The following is a 21702-nucleotide window of genomic DNA, read 5'->3' as shown; positions in this document are numbered from 1 at the left end:
AATGCCCTACATACTTCATTACTCGCATTAGAATCTGAAACGGGCCATCGGGGGACATTGTGAGACACACTTGCTTCCGTAATGGCTTGAGCACCTTACTCATTGATCCAGCATAAGCCCTTATCTCTATTTTGTTCCAGCTACGTGTTCATTGACTTAAGTGTTTCATGGTGTAATGCAGGGTTATTCAACTCACGGTCCTCGAGGTCCGAGCACTGCTGGTTTTCCAGCCTTCCTTTACCTGTCAGTCAGGTGTGAAGCCTCTGACCAATCAGAATCAGTTATTATTAAACAACTACTTGGGAGAACTGAAAACACGGCCTGGATTTGGAGTCGAGGTCCCGAGTTGAAGAACCTTGGTGTAATGAATAGCACTCTGGACTCTAAATCCAGCAATCTGATTTCAAATCTTGATGGAACATGTTATTTTTTCTTAAGACTCATCTTAGCTTCAATCACTTACGTATTACTTTGCGCTTCTCCCACAAAGGTGTACTCTTGCTTTATTTGAAGAGCTTTCCTGGTATTAGGTTATGTGTGATTTTGTATGGTCCTTGTTCACATAACCTTGCACTTGATATTGGTCACTCACTGGAAACATAGCCTATCAGCACTAGTGCCTAAGTTGGCTCACTGACAGCTGTATGCTTGTGCTGTATTATCTTCCTCACCTACATATGTTGCTTTGCACAACAATAAAAGAACCATGAATTAAAATAAATAAGGAATGCAGTGAAGATGTAAACCGAATGTTATTGAGTGATATGCACATTTCAGATATCCCAGAAACGTGGGCCAGCTCCCATAATAACACTGCAGTATGTTGATTGCATTTTTGCAAAACCAGTGGAATCGCATCGATATTAAGCACTGGTGCGCGCAATACCTATCAGTCATTGAAGTTTCAGGTGCCCAGGCAGAGCCCCCCTGGGGGGTACCTAGTTAGATCTAAACACATTTCTGAATCCGAATGTCCCCAAATTTAAAGGGTTAAAATCGCTCAAACAAAGTGACGTCATAAACGTGCGCCTGAACGTAAGGGAAAGAAACAGTAGAAGCAAAGTGTGGGTAGTGTGCTTGGGAGATTGTCTCTATTTTTATTATTTAAAACATGAGAGAAACGCCATTGTCAAATTGCGAACGGCAGTTTCTGTTGAAGGCAATTGAAGAGAAAAAGGTAAAGTTCCGTAGAATAAGCAAGTCAAATTGCAGGCGTTACTTTTATTGAAGTTCGCGTAATCCTCCATGTCACAACGTGACTTTAAAATGCATATGATATAGGTAGCTCCATTATTTTCACGGATTATAATCCAACAAAATGAATATGTTAGAATGGCACAGTTTCATGAAAGCTGATTTAAAATCGTGTTAGCACGTGGAATTCTGCTCAGTGGAATATACATCCCTGCATCACAAGCCTAATCTTTTTCGATGTTTTGCATCTAGCTCACATTTTTTTCATTATTTCCGGCAGCGTTTGGATGGAAGGCAGACGTATGATTACAGAAACATCAAGATTACATTTGGAACCGATTATGGATGTTGCGTTGTTGACGTGGGAAAGACAAGGTTAATAATTTTAGCCCTAGTTGTGATGTTCGTTAGTCATTTAGCCCTATAATATTTAGGCTAATTTCAGTCTTTAAAATGTCTTCATTGTTGAGTACAAATTACAGTTGTGGGATCTGTGTGTGTGTGTTTTTAACATGCAGAGTTTTGGCTCAAGTGTCGTGTGAACTGGTAGCTCCTAAAGATAATCGACCAACGGAGGGGATTATGTTCATCAACTTGGAGCTATCGCCTATGGCTTCACCTGCCTTTGAATCTGGCAGGTACGGTATATTTATCATTCGGTAATGTAAAACTCAACAGTTGTAGTAAATAGCAAGCGTGCATGTATAATTGTACAGTTTTAAAGCTGATTCAGAATTCATGCTTATTGTTAATTTTGCGATTAGATAACTGAAGCAGTTCATGATTCTAAAATAGCAATGTCTCTTAATTGAAGTCTTGGGAGCAGGTTGTTGATAATGTTTGACTATTAAATGCATCGCGTTTTCTCCTTTGTCATAAACCTGATGGTTCTTAATGTTCTTTCAGTCGGTTTAGATTTGCATGTCATCTGTCTGTTCATTTCCCAAAACAAAGACATGTGCATTTCTTTTCAATACTGACTTCTCCCTTGCCTCTTTTCTTTCAGACAGTCTGAATTACATGTGACGTTGAATAGGCTGTTGGAAAGATGTCTTAGAAACTCCAAGTGTCTTGACACAGAGTCATTGTGTGTAGTATCAGGTGAAAAGGTAATTTTATTTTTATAATTTCTAAATTGCCTTTAAACGCAATGGTCTGAGACTCAGTCTAGGTTTCTGGGTCCTCATTTAACTGTATGGTTCAGGTACCATCCTAGTGGGAAAAGCTGTGTCCATTTATTGTGAGGCCTCAGTTATGCAGCTAGAAACTAAGTATAATAATCAAAATGCAGTTCTGAAACTTTGAATACACTTTTATGCTTTATTGTTGTTGTGCCTGTAATGTCTGTGTTTTTATGTACACTACCAGACAAAAGTTTTTGCACACAATGAGATTTTTCTACATTTGCGTGTTACTTAACATTTACTAAAAATACACTTAATATTTGCTAAAGAATAAATGTACACCATTTGATTACCTTTATTAGCAAGAAAATGTCATATCTTTGATTCATCAAAGTAACCTCCTCTAGCAGTTATAACAGCAGGGAAAATTTGAGGCATTCTTTCTACAAGGGGGATTAAATACTGATCTGAGCTGCATGGGATGAATCAGTTAACTAGTGCATTTTAAGTTAAAGGACAGCCTAGAATTTGACTATGGCATCACCACACAACCACTTAATAGGATGTCAGACATGCAGTTAGAGACTTTCTGTGTTTAAAGGAAACTTGTTTTATTTGACTTGTATTTTCATTCATAGTTGTTCACTCCATTTTCCAGTGCTTAACAAAAATGAAAAATCTTTTTTTATAAAACCTTTTTATAAAACCTGTGGTGTCCAAAAACTTTTGACTGGTTGTGTAGGTACATACAACCTCAATGCAAAACATTCTGTCAAAACAACAACAACAAAAATACTGAAGGTTTAGGAGTATTTGCTTGTTTTCAGGTATGGAAGATAAGGATAGATGTGCATGTGTTGAACCATGATGGCAATATCATGGATGCAGCGAGCATAGCGGCTATCACAGCACTGTGCCACTTCCGACGACCAGACGTCGGAATTCAGGGAGAAGAGGTGACCATCGTGAGTATCACTGAACTGTCATGTCATCTTCAGTGTCTTGCACTTACCTTAAACAGTAGAAATTTCTGTACCATCTGCATCTTGTTCAGTTCCTCCACAAACAGATGATGCACATAATTGTTAAATCCCGTTGTGCAATATAGTAAAATCCATTGTGTACATAATGTAATTATAACATAATAAATGTTAACCTCCCCTACAGTACACCCCAGAAGAGAGAGACTTAATCCCTCTTAGCATTTACCACATGCCTGTTTCTGTCAGCTTTTCCTTTTTCCAGCAAGGGTAAGTCTGCTTTCCTTCGTTGCATCGCTCTATGCATCCACCGTGGGGCGCTCTACTGAATTGTCATTTCTGTTCTTTCACAGAACTTTTCTTCTGGTGGACCCATGTGAGCGTGAGGAGAGGGTGATGGATGGTCTACTGGTTATAGCAATGAACAAGCACAGAGAGATCTGTTCCATCCAGTCCAGTGGAGGAATTATGCTCTTGAAAGAGCAGGTGAGATCAGTCGGAATCTCTGTACCTGTCTGGGATTTTTTGTATTTTTGTGAACAGAAAATAATTATTGTGATGTACATTACATGTAAATATTTGATTAAGGAAATGTCCACAGTGTTGCTTTTCATGAAAATATATGAAGCTGCATGTTAGTAATATCTGTGGTTCTGTGGCTTATTTTGTTAAATCTGATGTGCGCTGCAGTACTTTGGCAAAATGTAAATGCATCATTTTACAGGTTCTTCGATGTAGCAAGATTGCAAGCGTCAAGGTCTGTGAGATAACAGAACTAATCAATAAAGCCTTGGAAAATGACAGGAAAGTTAGGTATGTATTTGGAATTTTATTTCCAAAGGCCTCTCCGTTGAGGTTTAAACCATCGATCCGGGTGAGAGGTTTTTCTCTTAACTGGAATTGTACACTATTGGTACCAGTTGCGTACCATTATTTTTAAAGACGCAGTGTTTGTCAGTAACCTCATATAAAAGCCAAGTCATTCAGACGCATAACATCTCCCTTCAGAATCACTGATACCAGTGTTGGTATCAAACTTTTGTGCTGGGTTGGGGGGGGGGGCGTAATTTTAAATCAGTCACCTATTTGGTAATACAGCTTAGTGAACTGCAGTAGGAACTGTTTAGGTTTGTTTTGGGTTTAATGTCCTGTGGCCTGTACTACGAAGCGGGGTTACTGGCTTATCGGGGTAACTTGTTGGATTTAAGGTAGTCTGGGCAAAATGTAAGTGAGCGAATATGAAGTCCATTTAAACTGTGGTACCTTAAATCCGACAAGTTACCCCGATAAGCCAGTAACCCCGCTTCGTAGTACAGGCCACAGCTTTGGTTGGTTTCACAGCAAGCTTTACATATATGTGCAGGAAAGAAGGCGGCAAATTTGGCTTTGCGGAATCAATGGCGAAAGAACGAATCACAGCCCTGAAGAGTGAGATTGCCCCTGTCGAGATGATCGATATTGAGGAGAAGGCCGAGGACATCATCTGCAGAACGGGGGCTCCATGTGACACGTATCCTTCGGTTTAAAGCTGCTGGTCTGACTTTCAGGGAGAGACCTTTGTTAGCTGGAAACATTCTGTGTGCCTGTACGGTTAGACGTGACTGTGCCTTCTTGACCTCCTGCCCTTCCTTGACAAACGGAGTGTCCCCTCACCAGTGGTACGTGCCCCAGGAACAGGCCAGGTGGGAGAGGGCCTGCAGAATGCTTGGGGGTTGGATGAAATGGAGGAGGAGGAGGAGGAGGAAGAAGATGATATAGAGCAGGGTGGACCTGAAAAACAGCCTGAATCAGAAACCATCACATCTAAGAAAGGCAAGTGTTAATTTATGGGTCATGTTAACTGTCTAAAAATGTATTCTTTGTGTTCGTGCCCAAAGTGACTGAATTGTACTCTTCTTTTTTCAGGGGATGTTGTAGTTATCTCAGACAGTGAAGAGGAAGAGGTTGTAATATTGCATCAAGGAGTAGAAGTAAAGGATTTTAGGTAAGGCAAATATATGTAGATATTTTTATGTACAGTCCTTTTTGTGATATTGTATATCTTTCTGGTGTTACAAAATGTTGCTATGTACAGTAATTAATTAAATAACTCTTAAGGTATACTTTCCTTTCAGAAGAAAGAATTTTTTTTTTTATCCTTTCATTCAATAAATTTTTTTCCGTCTCCAGTTAATTAAACCTTTTGTTCTGTAGGTCTGTACATTTTATGTAAAATTTAGTTTTGTCTTAAGGAATGTTAACCATTGTTGTGTTGTCATCGTGCGTTTCCAGTAGTTACCTTTAAATTTAGTGATGTCAGAGTTCGCCTTTATGTAAAATAAGAAAATGTTCAGAAAGACCATAAAATGACCACTTTGATTTACTTGTAATGTGGTAGCACTGAACTATCTCCTTGCAACAAAGTGTTCCTTTCTGAATGGTGGTGTTGGTCACGGGATTGCAGAGTTATTGCCCCTTTAGCCACAAGGCACAACATGTTTAAGAAGCTGCTAACTTTGCTTGTTTTAACAGGGAGGAGATGAGCAGTGGGCAGAAACAAGCTACAAGTGCATCGAAAAAGAAGAAGAAGAAGAGGAAACTTGCCCATTGACAGGCATCTGACTCAAGGAGCACCAGCAGTAAATTACACACTGTATGTCTGCTCATTACGCCTATGAAAAATGTTCATTGAAAATTATATTGATATATTTGGATATTTTGATTAAGCTGTAAGATGAAGTAGCAATAAAGATTAACTGGAGTAAAGAAAAATGTGAAAATCAATGTACTAAGTCAGAGCTCTTCAAATCTGGACGTGGATTCCAAATCCAGGCCGTGTTTTCAGTTCTCCCATGCGGTTAGTTTAATAATTACTGATTTTGATTGGTCAGAGGCTTCACACCTGGCTGACAGTTAAAGGAAGGCTGGAAAACCAGCAGGGTTCAGATGGTGAGGACTGTGATTTGAATAGTCCTGTCCTAAGTGTACCCAAAACACTTGGCTGCATTAGCCACCCTTAATTTGTATACCTGGAAGAAACCCCATGATGACACGGGGAGAACATGCAAACGCCACACGCATGGAACCCTGTCGGAAACTTGAGCCCAGGTCCCAGAGGCGTGAAGCAATCACTGCACCACCGCTAGCCAGCCTTATTTTACAACAGCGACAAGAATTTGTGCAGTGTGCTGATGAAGGCCAAAGCCAGCCCAGCCGTCTGCACCAGCATCTGCGCTGAGTACTGCAAGAACCTGGGATTGAACCAACAGCCATGAGATCATCAGTCTAACACGCTCCCAGCTAAGCTACTCCGGCCTGGTCAGCGTTGAATAACATTGCCGGTTAGACTGGGGGGGGGGGCGCTACTGTATATCTGTTAATTCTGCAAACCTTTGCAAACTACTGGAGGAAGAAATAATAAATAACACAAGTCAAGTGCTCATCTCATGCTTGTTCATCATTAATGAAAATTGATGCATCTTTCATCTCCAGTAGCTACAGCATTTGTGCATGATTTGTACTTCAGCAATAATAACCGAGTTACTCCTAAGTATCTGTGCCCCCTCAAGTAAAGTGTTACTGCTTTTTCCTCTTCTGAGAGGAAGTAACTGTTTTTGCCGACCTCATAACCAAGCCCTGGGGACAGCTTGGCATTACACATATATCAATATTTATTTATATAACACCACAGGGTTTAAAAAGTGCCCAACAGACACTTGAACTGAAGAAAAGAAAGAAAAGAAAATGACAGGGAATTAAAATAAACACAAAAGAAGTGAGAAAGTATTTGCAAAAAATAATTCATTAAAATAACTGATTATCTTAGACTATTTTATATACAATGTTGAAAAGATGGCTTTTCAGCCTGGTTTTGAAATTACTAAGTACTTATAAACAACAAACAAGTTATAGTTAAACAATCATCTTATACCACCTATATTTACACCAACTAGTTTCAAAGTAATTAATTATAGGATATAAACATAAAAATAAAGAAATACTGAGTCATACTTAAGCAATCATTTTATAGCACATTTATTTACAGCAACCAGTTTCCAAGTAAACAAATGTATCCAAGTTATAGGATGTAAAAATAAAAAAAAAGAAATAATAATATTTCCCTGAATACAAAACTCAAATAATATATAAAAGAGTAACTGAGGTCCAAAACACTTTCTACAGTTTCTTCAGCGAAACAGGTAAGTGCCAAGTATGGGTCATCTACAAGTAGCCCCTGCCCTCCTCCATCCTTCTCCATGTCCTCTACAGGTGGCTCTTGTTCTGCTTTGCCCATCTCCTGGACCTCCCCAGTAGGCTCCTGTCCTCCTCCATCCTCCTCCATGTCCTCTACAGGTAGCCCTTTTTCTGGGTTGCCCATCTCCTGGTCCTCCCCAGTAGGCTCCTGTCCTCCTCCATCCTCCTCCATGTCCTCTACAGGTAGCCCTTTTTCTGGGTTGCCCATCTCCTGATCCTCCCCAGTAGGCTCCTGTCCTCCTCCATCCTCCTCCATGTCCTCTACAGGTAGCCCTTTTATTGGGTTGCCCATCTCCTGGTCCTCCCCAGTAGGCTCCTGTCCTCCTCCATCCTCCTCCATGTCCTCTACAGGTAGCCCTTTTTCTGGGTTGCCCATCTCCTGGTCCTCCCCAGTAGGCTCCTGTCCTCCTCCATGTCCTCTACAGGTAGCCCTTTTTCTGCTTTGCCCATCTCCTGGTCCTCCCCAGTAGGCTCCTGTCCTCCGCTCCCTATCCTCGACAGGTTTAATGTCTGTCTTTGGAGCTTCATTCTGGCTGTGATAGCCGCTATGCTATATACATAAAAACACAGACATTACAGGCACAACAACAATAAAGCATAAAAGTGTATTCAAAGTTTCAGAACTGCATTTTGATTATTATATTTAGTTTCTAGCTGCATAAATGGACACAGCTAGGCATTTCCCACTAGGATGGTACCTGAACCATACAGTGAAATGAGGACCTAAAAACCTAGACTGAGTCTCAGGCCACAGGGTTTAAAGGCAATTTAGAAATTATAAGAATAAAATTACCATTTCACCTGATACTACACACGATGACTCTGTGTCAAGACACTTGGAGTTTCTAAGACATCTTTCCAACTGAAGGTGTTGTTTACAACTGTTTTACGGTGTAGGTACCCGATAGGTACATTTTTGGAAATCCCTGCATAGTAACATACCGCAGCGAAGTAAAACTTCTGCTTTTTAACTCCCTGACATTTCTTTTTTTAAAAACTTACGTTTTTCCACCGCACCAGGTACCGTACTTTCGGTACTTCCATGAAGTGGGCGTTACGGGGTGTGGCAGCGACACGGAGCCGAATCTGGTGACTTCGGCGCCTCAGCTTGCATTAGAGCCCTGCATTGGGAGAGGGATCCTGCGGGTCCCAACGCAAATCTCACGGGATTGGGCGGGTTTTAGATTGTCGTGGGCGGGAGTGACAGAGACAGCGGGCGGGATTGGGCGGTAATGGTCAGAAATTCAGCGGGAGTGGGCGGGAGCGGGATTAAAAAAATAGTCCCGCGCAGGGCTCTAGTTTGCATCTCCTCTTGTTCCTGACAGTTTCGTAAAATTCTTGCATTTTTTTCGAAATAAATTCGCTACGTCAGCGCGTGCCGTTTTAATCTGAGATTTTAAACAATGAGCGCATGAAATCTTTTCTAGAAATGAGAGGTTACTTGCGTAGATCGTGCGAATGATGGACTTTTTGGCTGATTGTGTGTTTTTCCCTCTAGGTTTTTCGGTTTCTTTTCTTTAACACTGCTTAGGCTATAACATATAGAGTGTAATTTATTAATATTGCCGCTTTTTACGGTGTAGGTACCCGATAGGTACATTTTTGGAAATCCCTGTATAGTAAAACTTCTGCTCTTTAACTCCCTGACATTTCTTTTTTTAAAAACTTACGGATTTTTTCCCCTGAAAAATACTCTTATACGTTTTATATATTCAGTGATTTTGTAGACTAAAGGGATTATACGTTTATTCTATGCTCCGTAAGAGAGAAAATGGTAAACGAGTGTATTTAAAAAAAAATGAGAATTAAATGTACGTGTTGGCCTGTACTATATGAGTGAATATTGCAATGAACTCGGTTGCCATAAAGAAATGCCGGGCTTGGATAGGTTAGTAATTGTTTTCTTATGTTTAATGAGCAAACCAGGAGGATGAGCTGTGCTTTGGTTGTGACTCATATTTGTGGGTAGTGGTGGGCGGATCGATCCAAGCATGGATAATATCGATAATAATGTTGGTGTTGATAGTAATCAATACCAGTTTAATAAGATCGATACTTCAGTTTCCATTTCTCTCCCAAATGTACTGCGGTGTCTGTGTTCGCGCTGCGGCTCTCGATTGGCGCTCCCGGCTGCCACGTGACTCAACGGCGCGCGCCACGCAGACTGGCTAACTTGCGCGCGCGCGCGCGAGCACACACACACACACACACTACATCATTTACAATAAAGTATTGAATTAGTGGGCCGCCGAACCATGCTGCCAATAATTAAACACGAGAGATAGTTCGGAGTTTAATCACCAGATGACTTTTATTACACCCGCACTACTACACCCACACACTCGCACTGCCCACCGTGCACGTCGCCCCGCCATTTACTCCTCATACACACGGTGGAAGCGCGGACACACATACACACACCATGCACAACAATAACCATTAACCACTATACATGACATAACACAGCACATTTATAATCACACAAGCGATTACTGAGAACTATTTACAAGCTGGCGTCAGTCCAACACGAAGAGCTGCCTTCACGCTGCAGTATTCATTTACTTATTGACTTTGCCCAAAATCTGTCCTGGGTTTTTACTAAACAAAATAATGTATTTACTGCACAAACACAGTAAAATATCATTTGACCTCATTAACTTTATTCTGATATACTTGAAATATCTTCAGTTGGAAAGATGTCTTAGAAACTCCAAGTGTCTTGACACAGAGTCATCGTGTGTAGTATCAGGTGAAATGGTAATTTTATTTTTATAATTTCTAAATTGCCTTTAAACCCTGTGGTCTGAGACTCAGTCTAGGTTTTTAGGTCCTCATTTCACTGTATGGTTCAGGTACCATCCTAGTGGGAAATGCCTAGCTGTGTCCATTTATGCAGCTAGAAACTAAATATAATAATCAAAATGCAGTTCTGAAACTTTGAATACACTTTTATGCTTTATTGTTGTTGTGCCTGTAATGTCTGTGTTTTTATGCATATAGCATAGCGGCTATCACAGCACTGTGCCACTTCCGATGACCAGACGTCGGAGTTCAGGGAGAAGAGGTGACCATCGTGAGTATCACTGAACTGTCATGTCATCTTCAGTGTCTTGCACTTACCTTAAACAGTAGAAATTTCTGTACCATCTGCATCTTGTTCAGTTCCTCCACAAACAGATGATGCACATAATTGTTAAATTCCGTTGTGCAATATAGTAAAATCCATTGTGTACATAATGTAATTATAACATAATAAATGTTAACCTCCCCTACAATACACCCCAGAAGAGAGAGACTTAATCCCTCTTAGCGTTTCTTCTGGTGGACCCATGTGAGCGTGAGGAGAGGGTAATGGATGGTCTACTGCTTATAGCAATGAACAAGCACAGAGAGATCTGTTCCATCCAGTCCAGTGGAGGAATTATGCTCTTGAAAGAGCAGGTGAGATCAGTCGGAATCTCTGTACCTGTCTGGGATTTTTTGTATTTTTGTGAACAGAAAATAATTATTGTGATGTACATTACATGTAAATATTTGATTAAGGAAGTGTCCACAGTGTTGCTTTTCATGAAAATATATGAAGCTGCATGTTAGTAATATCTGTGGTTCTGTGGCTTATTTTGTTATTTTTAAAGACGCAGTGTTTGTCAGTAACCTCGTATAAAAGCCAAGTCATTCAGACGCATAACATTTCCCTTCAAAATCACTGAGGATGGGTTCAGGGTTCAGATGGTGAGGACTGTGATTTGAATAGTCCTGTCCTAAGTGTACCCAAAACACTTGGCTGCATTAGCCACCCTTAATTTGTATACCTGGAAGAAACCCCATGATGACACGGGGAGAACATGCAAACGCCACACGCATGGAACCCTGTCGGAAACTTGAGCCCAGGTCCCAGAGGCGTGAAGCAACAGTGCCAATCACTGCACCACCGCTAGCCAGCCTTATTTTACAACAGCGACAAGGATTTGTGCAGTGTGCTGATGAAGGCCAAAGCCAGCCCAGCTGTCTGCACCAGCATCTGCGCTGAGTACTGCAAGAACCTGGGATTGAACCAACAGCCATGAGATCATCAGTCTAACACGCTCCCAACTAAGCTACTCCGGCCTGGTCAGCGTTGAGTAACATTGCCGGTTAGACTGGGGGGGGGGGCGCTCTGTATATCTGTTAATTCTGCAAACCTTTGCAAACTACTGGAGGAAGAAATAATAAATAACACAAGTCAAGTGCTCATCTCATGTTTGTTCATCATTAATGAAAATTTATGCATCTTTCATCTCCAGTAGCTACAGCATTTGTGCATGATTTGTACTTCAGCAATAATAACCGAGTTACTCCTAAGTATCTGTGCCCCCTCAAGTAAAGTGTTACTGCTTTTTCCTCTTCCGAGAGGAAGTAACTATTTTATATGCAATGTTGAAAAGATGGCTTTTCAGCCTGGTTTTGAAATTACTAAGTACTTATAAACAACAAACAAGTTATAGTTAAACAATCATCTTATACCACCTATATTTACAGCAACTAGTTTCAAAGTAATTAATTATAGGATATAAACATAAAAATAAAGAAATACTGAGTCATACTTAAGCAATCATTTTATAGCACATTTATTAACAGCAACCAGTTTCCAAGTAAACAAATCCAAGTTATAGGATGTAAAAATAAAAAAAAAGAAATAATAATATTTCCCTGTATACAAAACTCAAATAATATATAGAAGAGTAACTGAGGTCCAAAACACTTTCAACAGTTTCTTCAGCGAAACAGGTTAGTGCCAAGTATGGGTCATCTACAAGTAGCCCCTGCCCTCCTCCATCCTTCTCCATGTCCTCTATAGGTGGCTCTTGTTCTCCTTTGCCCATCTCCTGGACCTCCCCAGTAGGCTCCTGTAGTCCTCCATCCTCCTCCATGTTCTCTACAGGTAGCCCTTTTTCTGGGTTGCCCATCTCCTGGTCCTCCCCAGTAGGCTCCTGTCCTCCTCCATCCTCCTCCATGTCCTCTACAGGTAGCCATTTTTCTGGGTTGCCCATCTCCTGGTCCTCCCCAGTAGGCTCCTGTCCTCCTTCATCCTCCTCCATGTCCTCTACAGGTAGCCCTTTTTCTGGGTTGCCCATCTCCTGGTCCTCCCCAGTAGGCTCATGTCCTCCTCCATCCTCCTCCATGTCCTCTACAGGTGGCTCTTGTTCTGCTTTGCCCATCTCCTGGACCTCCCCAGTAAGCTCCTGTCCTCCTCCATGTCCTCTACAGGTAGCCCTTTTTCTGGGTTGCCCATCTCCTGGTCCTCCCCAGTAGGCTCCTGTCCTCCTCCATCCTCCTTCATGTCCTCTACAGGTGGCTCTTGTTCTGCTTTGCCCATCTCCTGGACCTCCCCAGTAGGCTCCTGTCCTCCTCCATCCTCCTCCATGTCCTCTACAGGTAGCCCTTTTTCTGGGTTGCCCATCTCCTGGTCCTCCCCAGTAGGCTCCTGTCCTCCTCCATCCTCCTCCATGTCCTCTACAGGTAGCCCTTTTTCTGGGTTGCCCATCTCCTGGTCCTCCCCAGTAGGCTCCTGTCCTCCTCCATCCTCCTCCATGTCCTCTACAGGTAGCCCTTTTTCTGGGTTGCCCATCTCCTGGACCTCCCCAGTAGGCTCCTGTCCTCCTTCATCCTCCTCCATGTCCTCTACAGGTAGCCCTTTTTCTGGGTTGCCCATCTCCTGGTCCTCCCCAGTAGGCTCATGTCCTCCTCCATCCTCCTCCATGTCCTCTACAGGTGGCTCTTTTTCTGCTTTGCCCATCTCCTGGACCTCCCCAGTAGGCTCCTGTCCTCCTCCATCCTCCTCCATGTCCTCTACAGGTAGCCCTTTTTCTGGGTTGCCCATCTCCTGGTCCTCCCCAGTAGGCTCCTGTCCTCCTCCATCCTCCTCCATGTCCTCTACAGGTGGCTCTTGTTCTGCTTTGCCCATCTCCTGGACCTCCCCAGTAGGCTCCTGTCCTCCTCCATCCTCCTCCATGTCCTCTACAGGTAGCCCTTTTTCTGGGTTGCCCATCTCCTGGTCCTCCCCAGTAGGCTCCTGTCCTCCTCCATCCTCCTCCATGTTCTCTACAGGTAGCCCTTTTTCTGGGTTGCCCATCTCCTGGTCCACCCCAGTAGGCTCCTGTCCTCCGCTCCTCTCCCTATCCTCGACGTGTTTAATGTCTGTCTTTGGAGCTTCATTCTGTTCTAGGGCCAGTTTCACCAATTCACTTTCAGATTTGGTGCTTTTAGGACCTGGGCTCTGATTCTCTGTGCCCTTGGCCAAGTCACCGCTGGCTTGATCCATGCTGAGCACAGCTTTATCTTTCTTTCCAAGCTTTCTCAGCTTCCTCCACACTCTGAGGTGAGCGGGCTTTTTCTTTTGGCCCTGAAGCTTTTCTTTTTTCAGTCCCTGCACCTTTGTGCAACTTAAGCCCATGCTGATTTCTTTCTGCCTCTTCCTTCTCTGATAAAAATGTGAAAAAAGCCAAGTCGATATTTCAGGAGTGTCTGCTCTGAAATTGTCACCAAGACTGTCATGTGCTGAGTTGTGTGCGAGCAGGGTTGTGGGTTCTTCCTGTTCAGGGTGCTCGCCGCTCGCTCTCTGTTGGTCGAGCTGCCCGTGGCTCTGCTGTCACTGCTTGCGGTCTTACGGTTTGTCAGAACCGAAGGGGAGTTCTCAGCAATTGGATGCCCAAAAGCGTGCCAGCCCGGCCGCACCCGCTGACTCAGTACGGGCAGGGCCGACGGGTACCTCGGGCGTTCATTACAACTGCCGAGCAGGACCTCGCCTAGGGTGAGTTCTAAGAACACCCCTAGCTTGGACTCTCGGGAGGGTGTGTGACGCCTGAAGGCTATTTTGCTGGCCTTGGTTGAGTCAGAACACCGGTAGTGCGGCCGATAAGCTGACTCCCACCTGGGTTGTCTCAGTTGTGCGTACAGAACACCCCCTTCCAAGTTGACATTGCTGGAGATCGGGGGGGGGGTTTCGGCTGGGGGCGGGCCTGTTTGACTGGGATTGAGCTTGTGGGACGTGCCCTGTTCAGGGGGGACACAACAGTGAGCTGCTCTGAATATAGTCTTATTATTTTAGAAGTTGTTGATTTATGTATTGGTGGTGTTTGTTGGTAGGACATTCGACTAGGATAAGGAGGTGTACTAAGTGTGGGTGGCTGAACCCACATCCGGAGGCAGAAGGGCTGTTAGACAAGGGATCAAAACAGTCAGGACAGATTAAAAATGGACCGCGAGTTTGATCGGGAGCTAGATGACGGGGGATGGGTGCCCCCGGAAAATGCAGTGTGAAAGCCACTAGTAAAGCAGATCCAGGTGGTGAAGGAAGCCATAGAAGGGGCAAGTGGTGAAGGAGATAAAGAGAAGGAGGTAGCTGATGCCGGGGAGCGTATGTGTGGGGCGGTTCGAAGCGCCGGGTGTCGAGTAGAGGATAAGCGCTCACTCGGAGAATTACTGTGGAAAAAGGAGAGAGAGCATGCTAGCCAAAGGGACGAAGCAGCAAGGCAGAGGGCGACAGCCAGTATAGTGCAGAAAGGGAAGTGGAAAAAAGAGGCAGAGAGACATGAGAAGGAAAGGAGAGTGTGAGCGAGATTAGCCATATTTTGGCAAGGGACAGACCACCTCCATAGTGAGGAAAAGGGGGAGTGTAAGTCACTCCCTCCCGTAAAAGAAAAACAAGTAAAACATGGGGATCGTCCCTCAGCGTATAAGGGTAGGGAGGCGCTCTCAACAGCGCCCCCGGCCCATATGTGCCCCATGATCAATGTGACAGGAGGAACCCTCCACATTCGAACACAGGATACTCAGGAAGTCTCAGACTGTGTCCGGTCTGGGAAGACAGAGGAGGAGTCAGACAGGGACTCAGACGTAGGATCTGAGTGCTCTAGTCAATTGAAAAGAGACAGGTCAGATGTCCGTGAAAATACAAGGGCACAAGAGCAGCCAGCATTTAGCAACAGAGTATTGAGGGAACAGGCAGAGAACCTAGGGGGAGGTGGATGTGCTAAACCCGTCACACCAGGGAGAGAGCTAGGCCTCAGCGGCCAGACGCAGAAGAAAGTAGAGGTGCTGGGCCAGTTGTTAGGGTTACTGGAGGAGGAGGAGACAGAAGTGGCCCTACAGATAGACGGACTCAGCGAGGAGTACATAGAGGGACTGCCAGGCCCGTCTGGAAATAGATACGGCCTGCGCTCCAGAGGCAAGCAGCTCCCCCTATTGAGGGGAGCAGGCAATGGAAGGGAAAGGTATAAACCTTTCTCTATAGGAGATGTGCAGGCCTTGGCAGATAAAATGCCCCCCCCGGCAGAGGGGGGAGGACAGTGGATGGAGAAGTTAGACCAACTCACTCAGGGCATGACGCTTGCACTGGGAGATTTCCGGGCGGTGGCAGCCCGCTGCTTGACTAAACATTCCCTACAGGGCGTAGAAGACAGAGCAGGGACTATTACATATGCAGACAATATGTGTCTGACGATGGTGGTGATGCACTTGGGTGACGCCATGCGGGAGATGTTCCCCGCCCCTAGTGGAGCAGCCGTCCCAAAGTTTACATGGGACCCTAAGGTTCACCCTAGAGAATATTTGGATAAATGTAAAGAGGATTGGACCCGTTGAACCGGGTGCCACCCGGGGCAGGAAGGGGTGCAGCGGGAGTGGTTTAGGCGGGCAGTAATGGAGGGGGTCCCAGAGGCAGTTAGGTCAGCTATACTGGGCAACCCGGAACTCCCGGGAGCAGACTCCCATGTGTGGGACCGGCATGTAGTACACCATTTGCAGAGGGCACAAGAGGAAGCAGAAAAGGAAAAGAGCAACCTTAAGGAATTACAGACACAATTACTGAAGCTGCAGGTGGGCGAAGCGAGGCAAAAGGCTAATGAAGCTAAAAGGAAAGAGTAGGGAAAGCAGATGGTGGCTGGGGTGTCCCCAGGGGGACCACCCATATACCTGCCCGGCCCTTGGAATGGGCCACCCACCTACCAACAGGGGAGGTGGGGCCAGCAATGGGGAAGGGGCCGAGGCGGTTGGGGTCGGGGATACAGGGGCTGGGGAAGGGGCTCGCCGCAAAGAGGACCACCGTCAGGTGTCTGTTTCAGGTGCCGGGCAGAAGGACACTGGGCAAGACATTGCCCAGCACCTGTCCCGGCCAGTATACGCGGCAGGGGAGGACCTCCTGGAGACCAGGGACTGTCAACCGATCCACAGGTGATGGCACCCAACCCCCAAGCGGCTCCCACAGCAGGACAATATCCAGCAGTGGAGGCAGGGGAGTGGGACTGGTACCCCTCCTCACAATGATGGTTCCCGCGAGCGGCCCGGGACGCAGGGGAGGCAGACCCTACGCTGTCCCTTATGGTCATGGACAAAGAACTGCCATTTCTGGTAGACACGGGAGCCACGTATTCCACTCTTAACGTGGTTCCACAACAACATCATCTGCCTACCTCAACAGTGACCGTTGTGGGCTTCTCAGGGGAAGAACAGAGACTGCCAGTGACTAAACCGGTGAAGGTTGCGGTGGGAAAACAGACCTTTCTCCACCCGTTCGTGGTGTCTTCTTCCGTTCCAGTGAACCTCCTGGGACGGGACATGCTGGTGAAGCTGGGGGCCTTGATCCTGTGTAGTGCAGACGGACTGGTGGTCACCCTGCCGGAGGGCACTCGCCTGCGGTGCGACGCCCGCACCGCGGGCACGGGACAGTGGCTGGTACAGCCGGTCCAGAGTCAGGCCCTAGCAGACATCTATTGGGGCCTACTGGAACCCAGCCTGACTGGCATCCTGGCGGCCTACTCAGCGTGGCGGCCCTGGATCTCGCTCCTAGAACCCTATGTACCCCCACCTGACCCTCCTCATGTGACCCTTTCCTACGACAGGGATAGTACTGATTGGTATGAGGAACTGTTTGTTGAGCAACTAGAAGGCCAGCAGTGGCAAGTTGCCTCTGAGAACTTATATGTGGGTCCCGAAGGGGTAGCCTCAGCCACACTGCTTACCCCAGAACAGCTGCCCTGGTACATGATGGGACAGGAAGCTGTCCCACATGTCTCTCTGGCCCTCCACCAGGCCAAGGATTTGGGCCCGATGGTGAAACGGGCCAGAGAAACTGAGGACTGGGTACAGACCCAGATCCCACAGGTCTCCTTCTCGCCCTCCTGCAGTACCTATCGCATACAGGTCACAACACAGGACACAGCCCTCCTGCAACATGAGCAGATAGCTAGAGATCACAGGTGTGAAAAGATGGACCACCCAAAGGCGGCGGCCCTTTTGGCGTCTCGCTGAGGTCCACCAGCCCCACAGATGTAGGTCTAATATCCTGCACGCCAGTGCAGTTCCAACTTCGATCAGGGGAGGGTCCCCTCTGGCTCAGACAGTACCCGCACAAGCTGGCGGCGGAGGAAGGGATAGCTGAGACTATAGAGGGCCTCTTGCGGGCCGGGGTGTTAGAGCCCTCCACGTCTCAGTGGAACACCCCCATCCTCCCAGTGGCAAAACCCGGCACAGGCAAATATCGGATGGCCCACGACTTACGCGCCATAAACAACCTCCTGCTGACCCCTACTGTTCCAGTCCCAAACCCATATGTTGCCCTAACTAATCTGACCCCGCAACAAAAATGGTTCACATGCATTGATCTAGCAAATGCTTTTTTCTGTTTGCCCCTAGCAGAGGAGTGTAGGGACATATTCTCATTCACTTATAGGGGCTGCCAGCTGCGGTACACCCGCCTGCCTCAAGGGTTTGCCCTTTCTCCAGGTATCTTTAACCAGGTCCTGAAGCAGGCTTTGCAGGGGTGTCCTCTCCCGGACGGTGTCACCCTCGTCCAATACGTGGACGATCTTTTGATCGCGGTCCCAACAGCGGAGGCGGCCCTACAGGCCACCCAGTCAGTGCTGCGCCTTCTGTCAGAAAAAGGCTTTAAGGTCAGTAAAGACAAATTGCAGATTGCTAGGACAGCAGTGACCTTCCTAGGACGAGTGTTGTCGGGGGCAGGAACAGGCCTCTCCCCAGCTCATCGGTCGGCTATCTTGCATTACCCAAAGCCCATCACAGTAAAAGACATGTTATCTTTCCTAGGGCTCACAGGTTACAGTCGCACCTACATTCCAGATTACACGGGGCTTACACAGCCCCTGAGGGCCCTTGTCCGAGAACACGGCCTACGTAACCTCAGGATGCCCCTTAACTGGGACCAAGCATCTGAGGAGGCGTTTATCACCTTAAAGCAGAGGCTAGCACAGGCCGCGGACCTAGCCCTCCCAGATTACTCTCTCCCGTTTCACTTGGATGTTTCGGAAACAGGAGAGGTCGTCAACGGCATCCTGTTTCAGAAAAAAGGGGGGAGAGGAGAGTGCTGATGTACGTCAGCGTAAAACTCGATACTACAGAAAAAAGACACCCCGCATGCACAAGGCACGTGGCGGGAGTGGCCAAAATTATTCAGAAAACAGCACACATAGTGATGGGACATCCGCTGCACATTCTGACCTCGCACAGTGTGGTGGCTTATGTGAATTCACAGATGTTTACCATGACGTCACTCAGGCAACAGAGACTTAGTGAAATACTAGAAGCACCTAATCTGAATTTTTCTCACGAATTTTTCCACATGAGCGGGGGAGAACCACACGAGTGTGAGTACCGAGTTCAGAAGGAGGAGAAAGTCAGACCAGACTTAGAGGCAGAAAAAATAGAGAAAACAGACGATTGGTTTACAGATGGGTGTTGTTTTAGAACAGACACAGGTTTGCAGGCAGGGTATGCAGTGGTGGCCAGACAAGGCCAGGAGTATGTAACCTTGAAGGCAGACAGACTGGGGGGAGCCCAGTCAGCCCAGAGAGCCGAGGTGATAGCGGTTATCGAGGCCCTGAAATTAGCAGAAGGAGGGGCTATGGCAGAGTAAGATTAATCAGTATATACCACTAGTCTGATTAATCAGTATATACCACGACACGGGTTTCCCAACAGGATTCGGTCAGACAATGGGTCCCACTTTAAGAACGAGGACCTCCGGACGGTAGAGAAAGCATTGTGATTGAGACATGCGTTTGGAACTGTGTATCATCCGCAGTCCCAGGGAAAAGTGGAGCGAATGAACCAAACAATAAAACAAAAATTGGCAAAATGCGCGCAGACCAAAATGAATTGGGTTGACGCTTTACCACTGGCAATGATGTCAGTGAGGTGTTCCATAAACAGGGGGACCGGGTTCACCCCCTTTGAGCTCCAGACAGGCAGGCAGTTCCCAGGACCCCAGAAAGGGTTAACCTGGACCCCCGACAAGAAGGGGGAGCAAAATCCTAGGGCATATTATGATTGTTTGCAAGGTCTCGTTGCAGATTTCTCTAAACAGATCCAGGAGGCGAGACCAGAGAACCAGCCAGCCAAACCACACACGGCGGAGTGGGTCCTCCTGAAAGTCATCAAACGGAAGTGGTCAGAGCCCAGGTGGACGGGCCCCTTCCAAGTTACGGAGAGGACATCACACGCGGTTCGTCTGAAAGGCAAAGGCGACACGTGGTTTCACTGGAGCCAGTGCGCGGCTGCGGAGGACCCAGGGAGAACCACAGCAGAGATCCAGGAGGCCCTGAGGGAAGGAACCCAGAGCGTCAGTTCGGCTGAACTAGACGCAACTCAGGTCTCAACAGAAGGGGCAGAATAATCCCCTGACCTGAGCAACCAGAGCAGGGGAGTCCACCCCTGCTCCAACGACCATAAAGAACAAAAGCACCTCATCCACCACCAGACAACACTAGGACCAGGATGAAGATCAAGATAAAAATGGAATGTTGGGGGAAACAAGGGTGTTATGTGTGATGCTTAAAATGCTTAAAGTGTTAATGATTAGTGGTTTGTGAGCCATGCCAGCCATGGACCCCGCCTGTGGCGGGCTGGGAGTGGAATTTCCCTGAAGCTCAGGGTTTTTGCCCTCCTTCCTAGGCTGGATGGACAGGATTGTGTGTGGAACTCTTTGGAGTCCTAAAGGGGGGAGTGTGCGCTATGTTTGGGGAAGTATGCTGTACTTACATTCCCAACAACACAGCACCAGACGGCTCAGTGACCAGGGCACTCGAGGGTCTCCAGACCCTCTCCAAAACGATGCATGCACACTCCGGGATCAATAACATCTGGGATGCTTGGCTGACCTCGGTGTTCGGACAGTGGAAAGGCTTAATGGGCTCGCTTTTATTATCCATTGCTACTTTTGCTGCAATTTTAGTTACTTGCGGGTGTTGTTGTATTCCCTGCCTGCGCGCACTGTCAATTCGTCTCATCACTACCGTGATAGAGAAGCAGGATGACACCTATGCGCAGATGATGCCTCTCCTGCCTGTCGGGCTGGAGAGGGGCAAGGGTCATCTGGACAGCTTTGATCTACATCTCCCCTCCAATAGGGTGATCTCCTAGTGGAGATCAAAAGGGGGAATGCAAAATTTCATAAATAAGGCAAAATATTAATAATCAGCATAATCAGGGTGATCTCCTTGCGGAGACCAAAAGGGGGAATTGTGGGATGCAATAGAATTATAAAGAACATACAATGAATAGAGGAAAAAGAGAATATAGCTTAAAGCAGGGCATGATGAAGGGGGGGGGGGTTCATTCTAAAAAATACAGTTAACTGAAACGAGAACTGACTGGCGCCGGCAGGGCAAGGTTACCTAATCGGGACCGATAGAGGGAGCGACAGAGAACGTCAGCGGCCCTTACGTATCTGTAGCCTTCCACAAGGACAAGTACTAACCGACTAACTAGAGTAAATGTCAAACATGTGGTTGTCACGTAGACGGAAGGTACCGAGAGAGGGGGGGAGATGCCCAAAGGGCTTTAAAAGGGATACAGCTGATACATATGGCAGAGCCTCCTGCTGTACATGCTGAATGTATGTCAGACGGCCGCTCCCTGATTATAATCAGTCAAGACAATAAACCGGTGATTTGCAACTTCTCCCCGTGTCAGCTGGGGAGCCGTGAGCTTCTCATCCACGGACCCGGTGGAGACGCCGTGCTCCAACACTGGTTGACTTAAAATCAGTACTTTATTTTTAAAGTACTATACTGATGTACTGATGTACATATTCTGATGTTTGAGTGATCTATTTAGGCTTAGTGCCAATGTTCTGACAAAACATCCTACCTATCACGTGCTATCGAGCCTTTCTGCGC

At 46.3% G+C, this 21702-nt stretch overlaps 1 protein-coding gene and 1 long non-coding RNA gene across 5 annotated transcripts; both read left to right on the top strand.

The window, feature by feature from the left end:
* Positions 1-1010: 1010 nt before the first annotated feature.
* On the top strand, positions 1011-6712 carry exosc9 (exosome component 9). Its single transcript, XM_023829524.2, has 12 exons — positions 1011-1177; positions 1475-1569; positions 1713-1832; positions 2201-2303; positions 3146-3283; positions 3486-3568; positions 3652-3784; positions 4023-4111; positions 4662-4808; positions 4941-5110; positions 5204-5282; positions 5810-6712. The coding sequence occupies exons 1-12, from the start codon at positions 1112-1114 to the stop codon at positions 5886-5888; spliced, it is 1302 nt and encodes a 433-aa protein (XP_023685292.2). The 5' UTR covers positions 1011-1111; the 3' UTR covers positions 5889-6712.
* Positions 6713-8787: 2075 nt separating this feature from the next.
* On the top strand, positions 8788-11481 carry LOC140582863 (uncharacterized). 4 transcript variants are annotated; one of them, XR_011985655.1, is made up of 4 exons: positions 8867-10288; positions 10532-10604; positions 10817-10972; positions 11167-11481. It is a non-coding gene; the product is annotated as an uncharacterized lncRNA (long non-coding RNA). The 4 variants fall into 4 exon arrangements; XR_011985656.1 differs by lacking the exon at positions 8867-10288 and adding an exon at positions 8788-8860 and having other exon boundaries at positions 10817-11172; XR_011985657.1 differs by having other exon boundaries at positions 10905-11172.
* Positions 11482-21702: the final 10221 nt, after the last annotated feature.

Source organism: Paramormyrops kingsleyae, chromosome 25, assembly GCF_048594095.1.
Source record: "Paramormyrops kingsleyae isolate MSU_618 chromosome 25, PKINGS_0.4, whole genome shotgun sequence".
NCBI lineage: Eukaryota > Metazoa > Chordata > Actinopteri > Osteoglossiformes > Mormyridae > Paramormyrops > Paramormyrops kingsleyae.
This window is presented reverse-complemented; position numbering and strand designations above follow the sequence as displayed.

Coding starts and splice junctions, on each gene's coding strand:
- exosc9 (XM_023829524.2), top strand. CDS start 1,112: ATGAGAGAAACGCCATTGTCAAATTGCGAACGGCAGTTTCTGTTGAAG. Junction 3,569..3,651: donor TTTTCCTTTTTCCAGCAAGG/GTAAGTCTGCTT, acceptor GTTCTTTCACAG/AACTTTTCTTCTGGTGGACC. Junction 3,785..4,022: donor TTATGCTCTTGAAAGAGCAG/GTGAGATCAGTC, acceptor ATCATTTTACAG/GTTCTTCGATGTAGCAAGAT.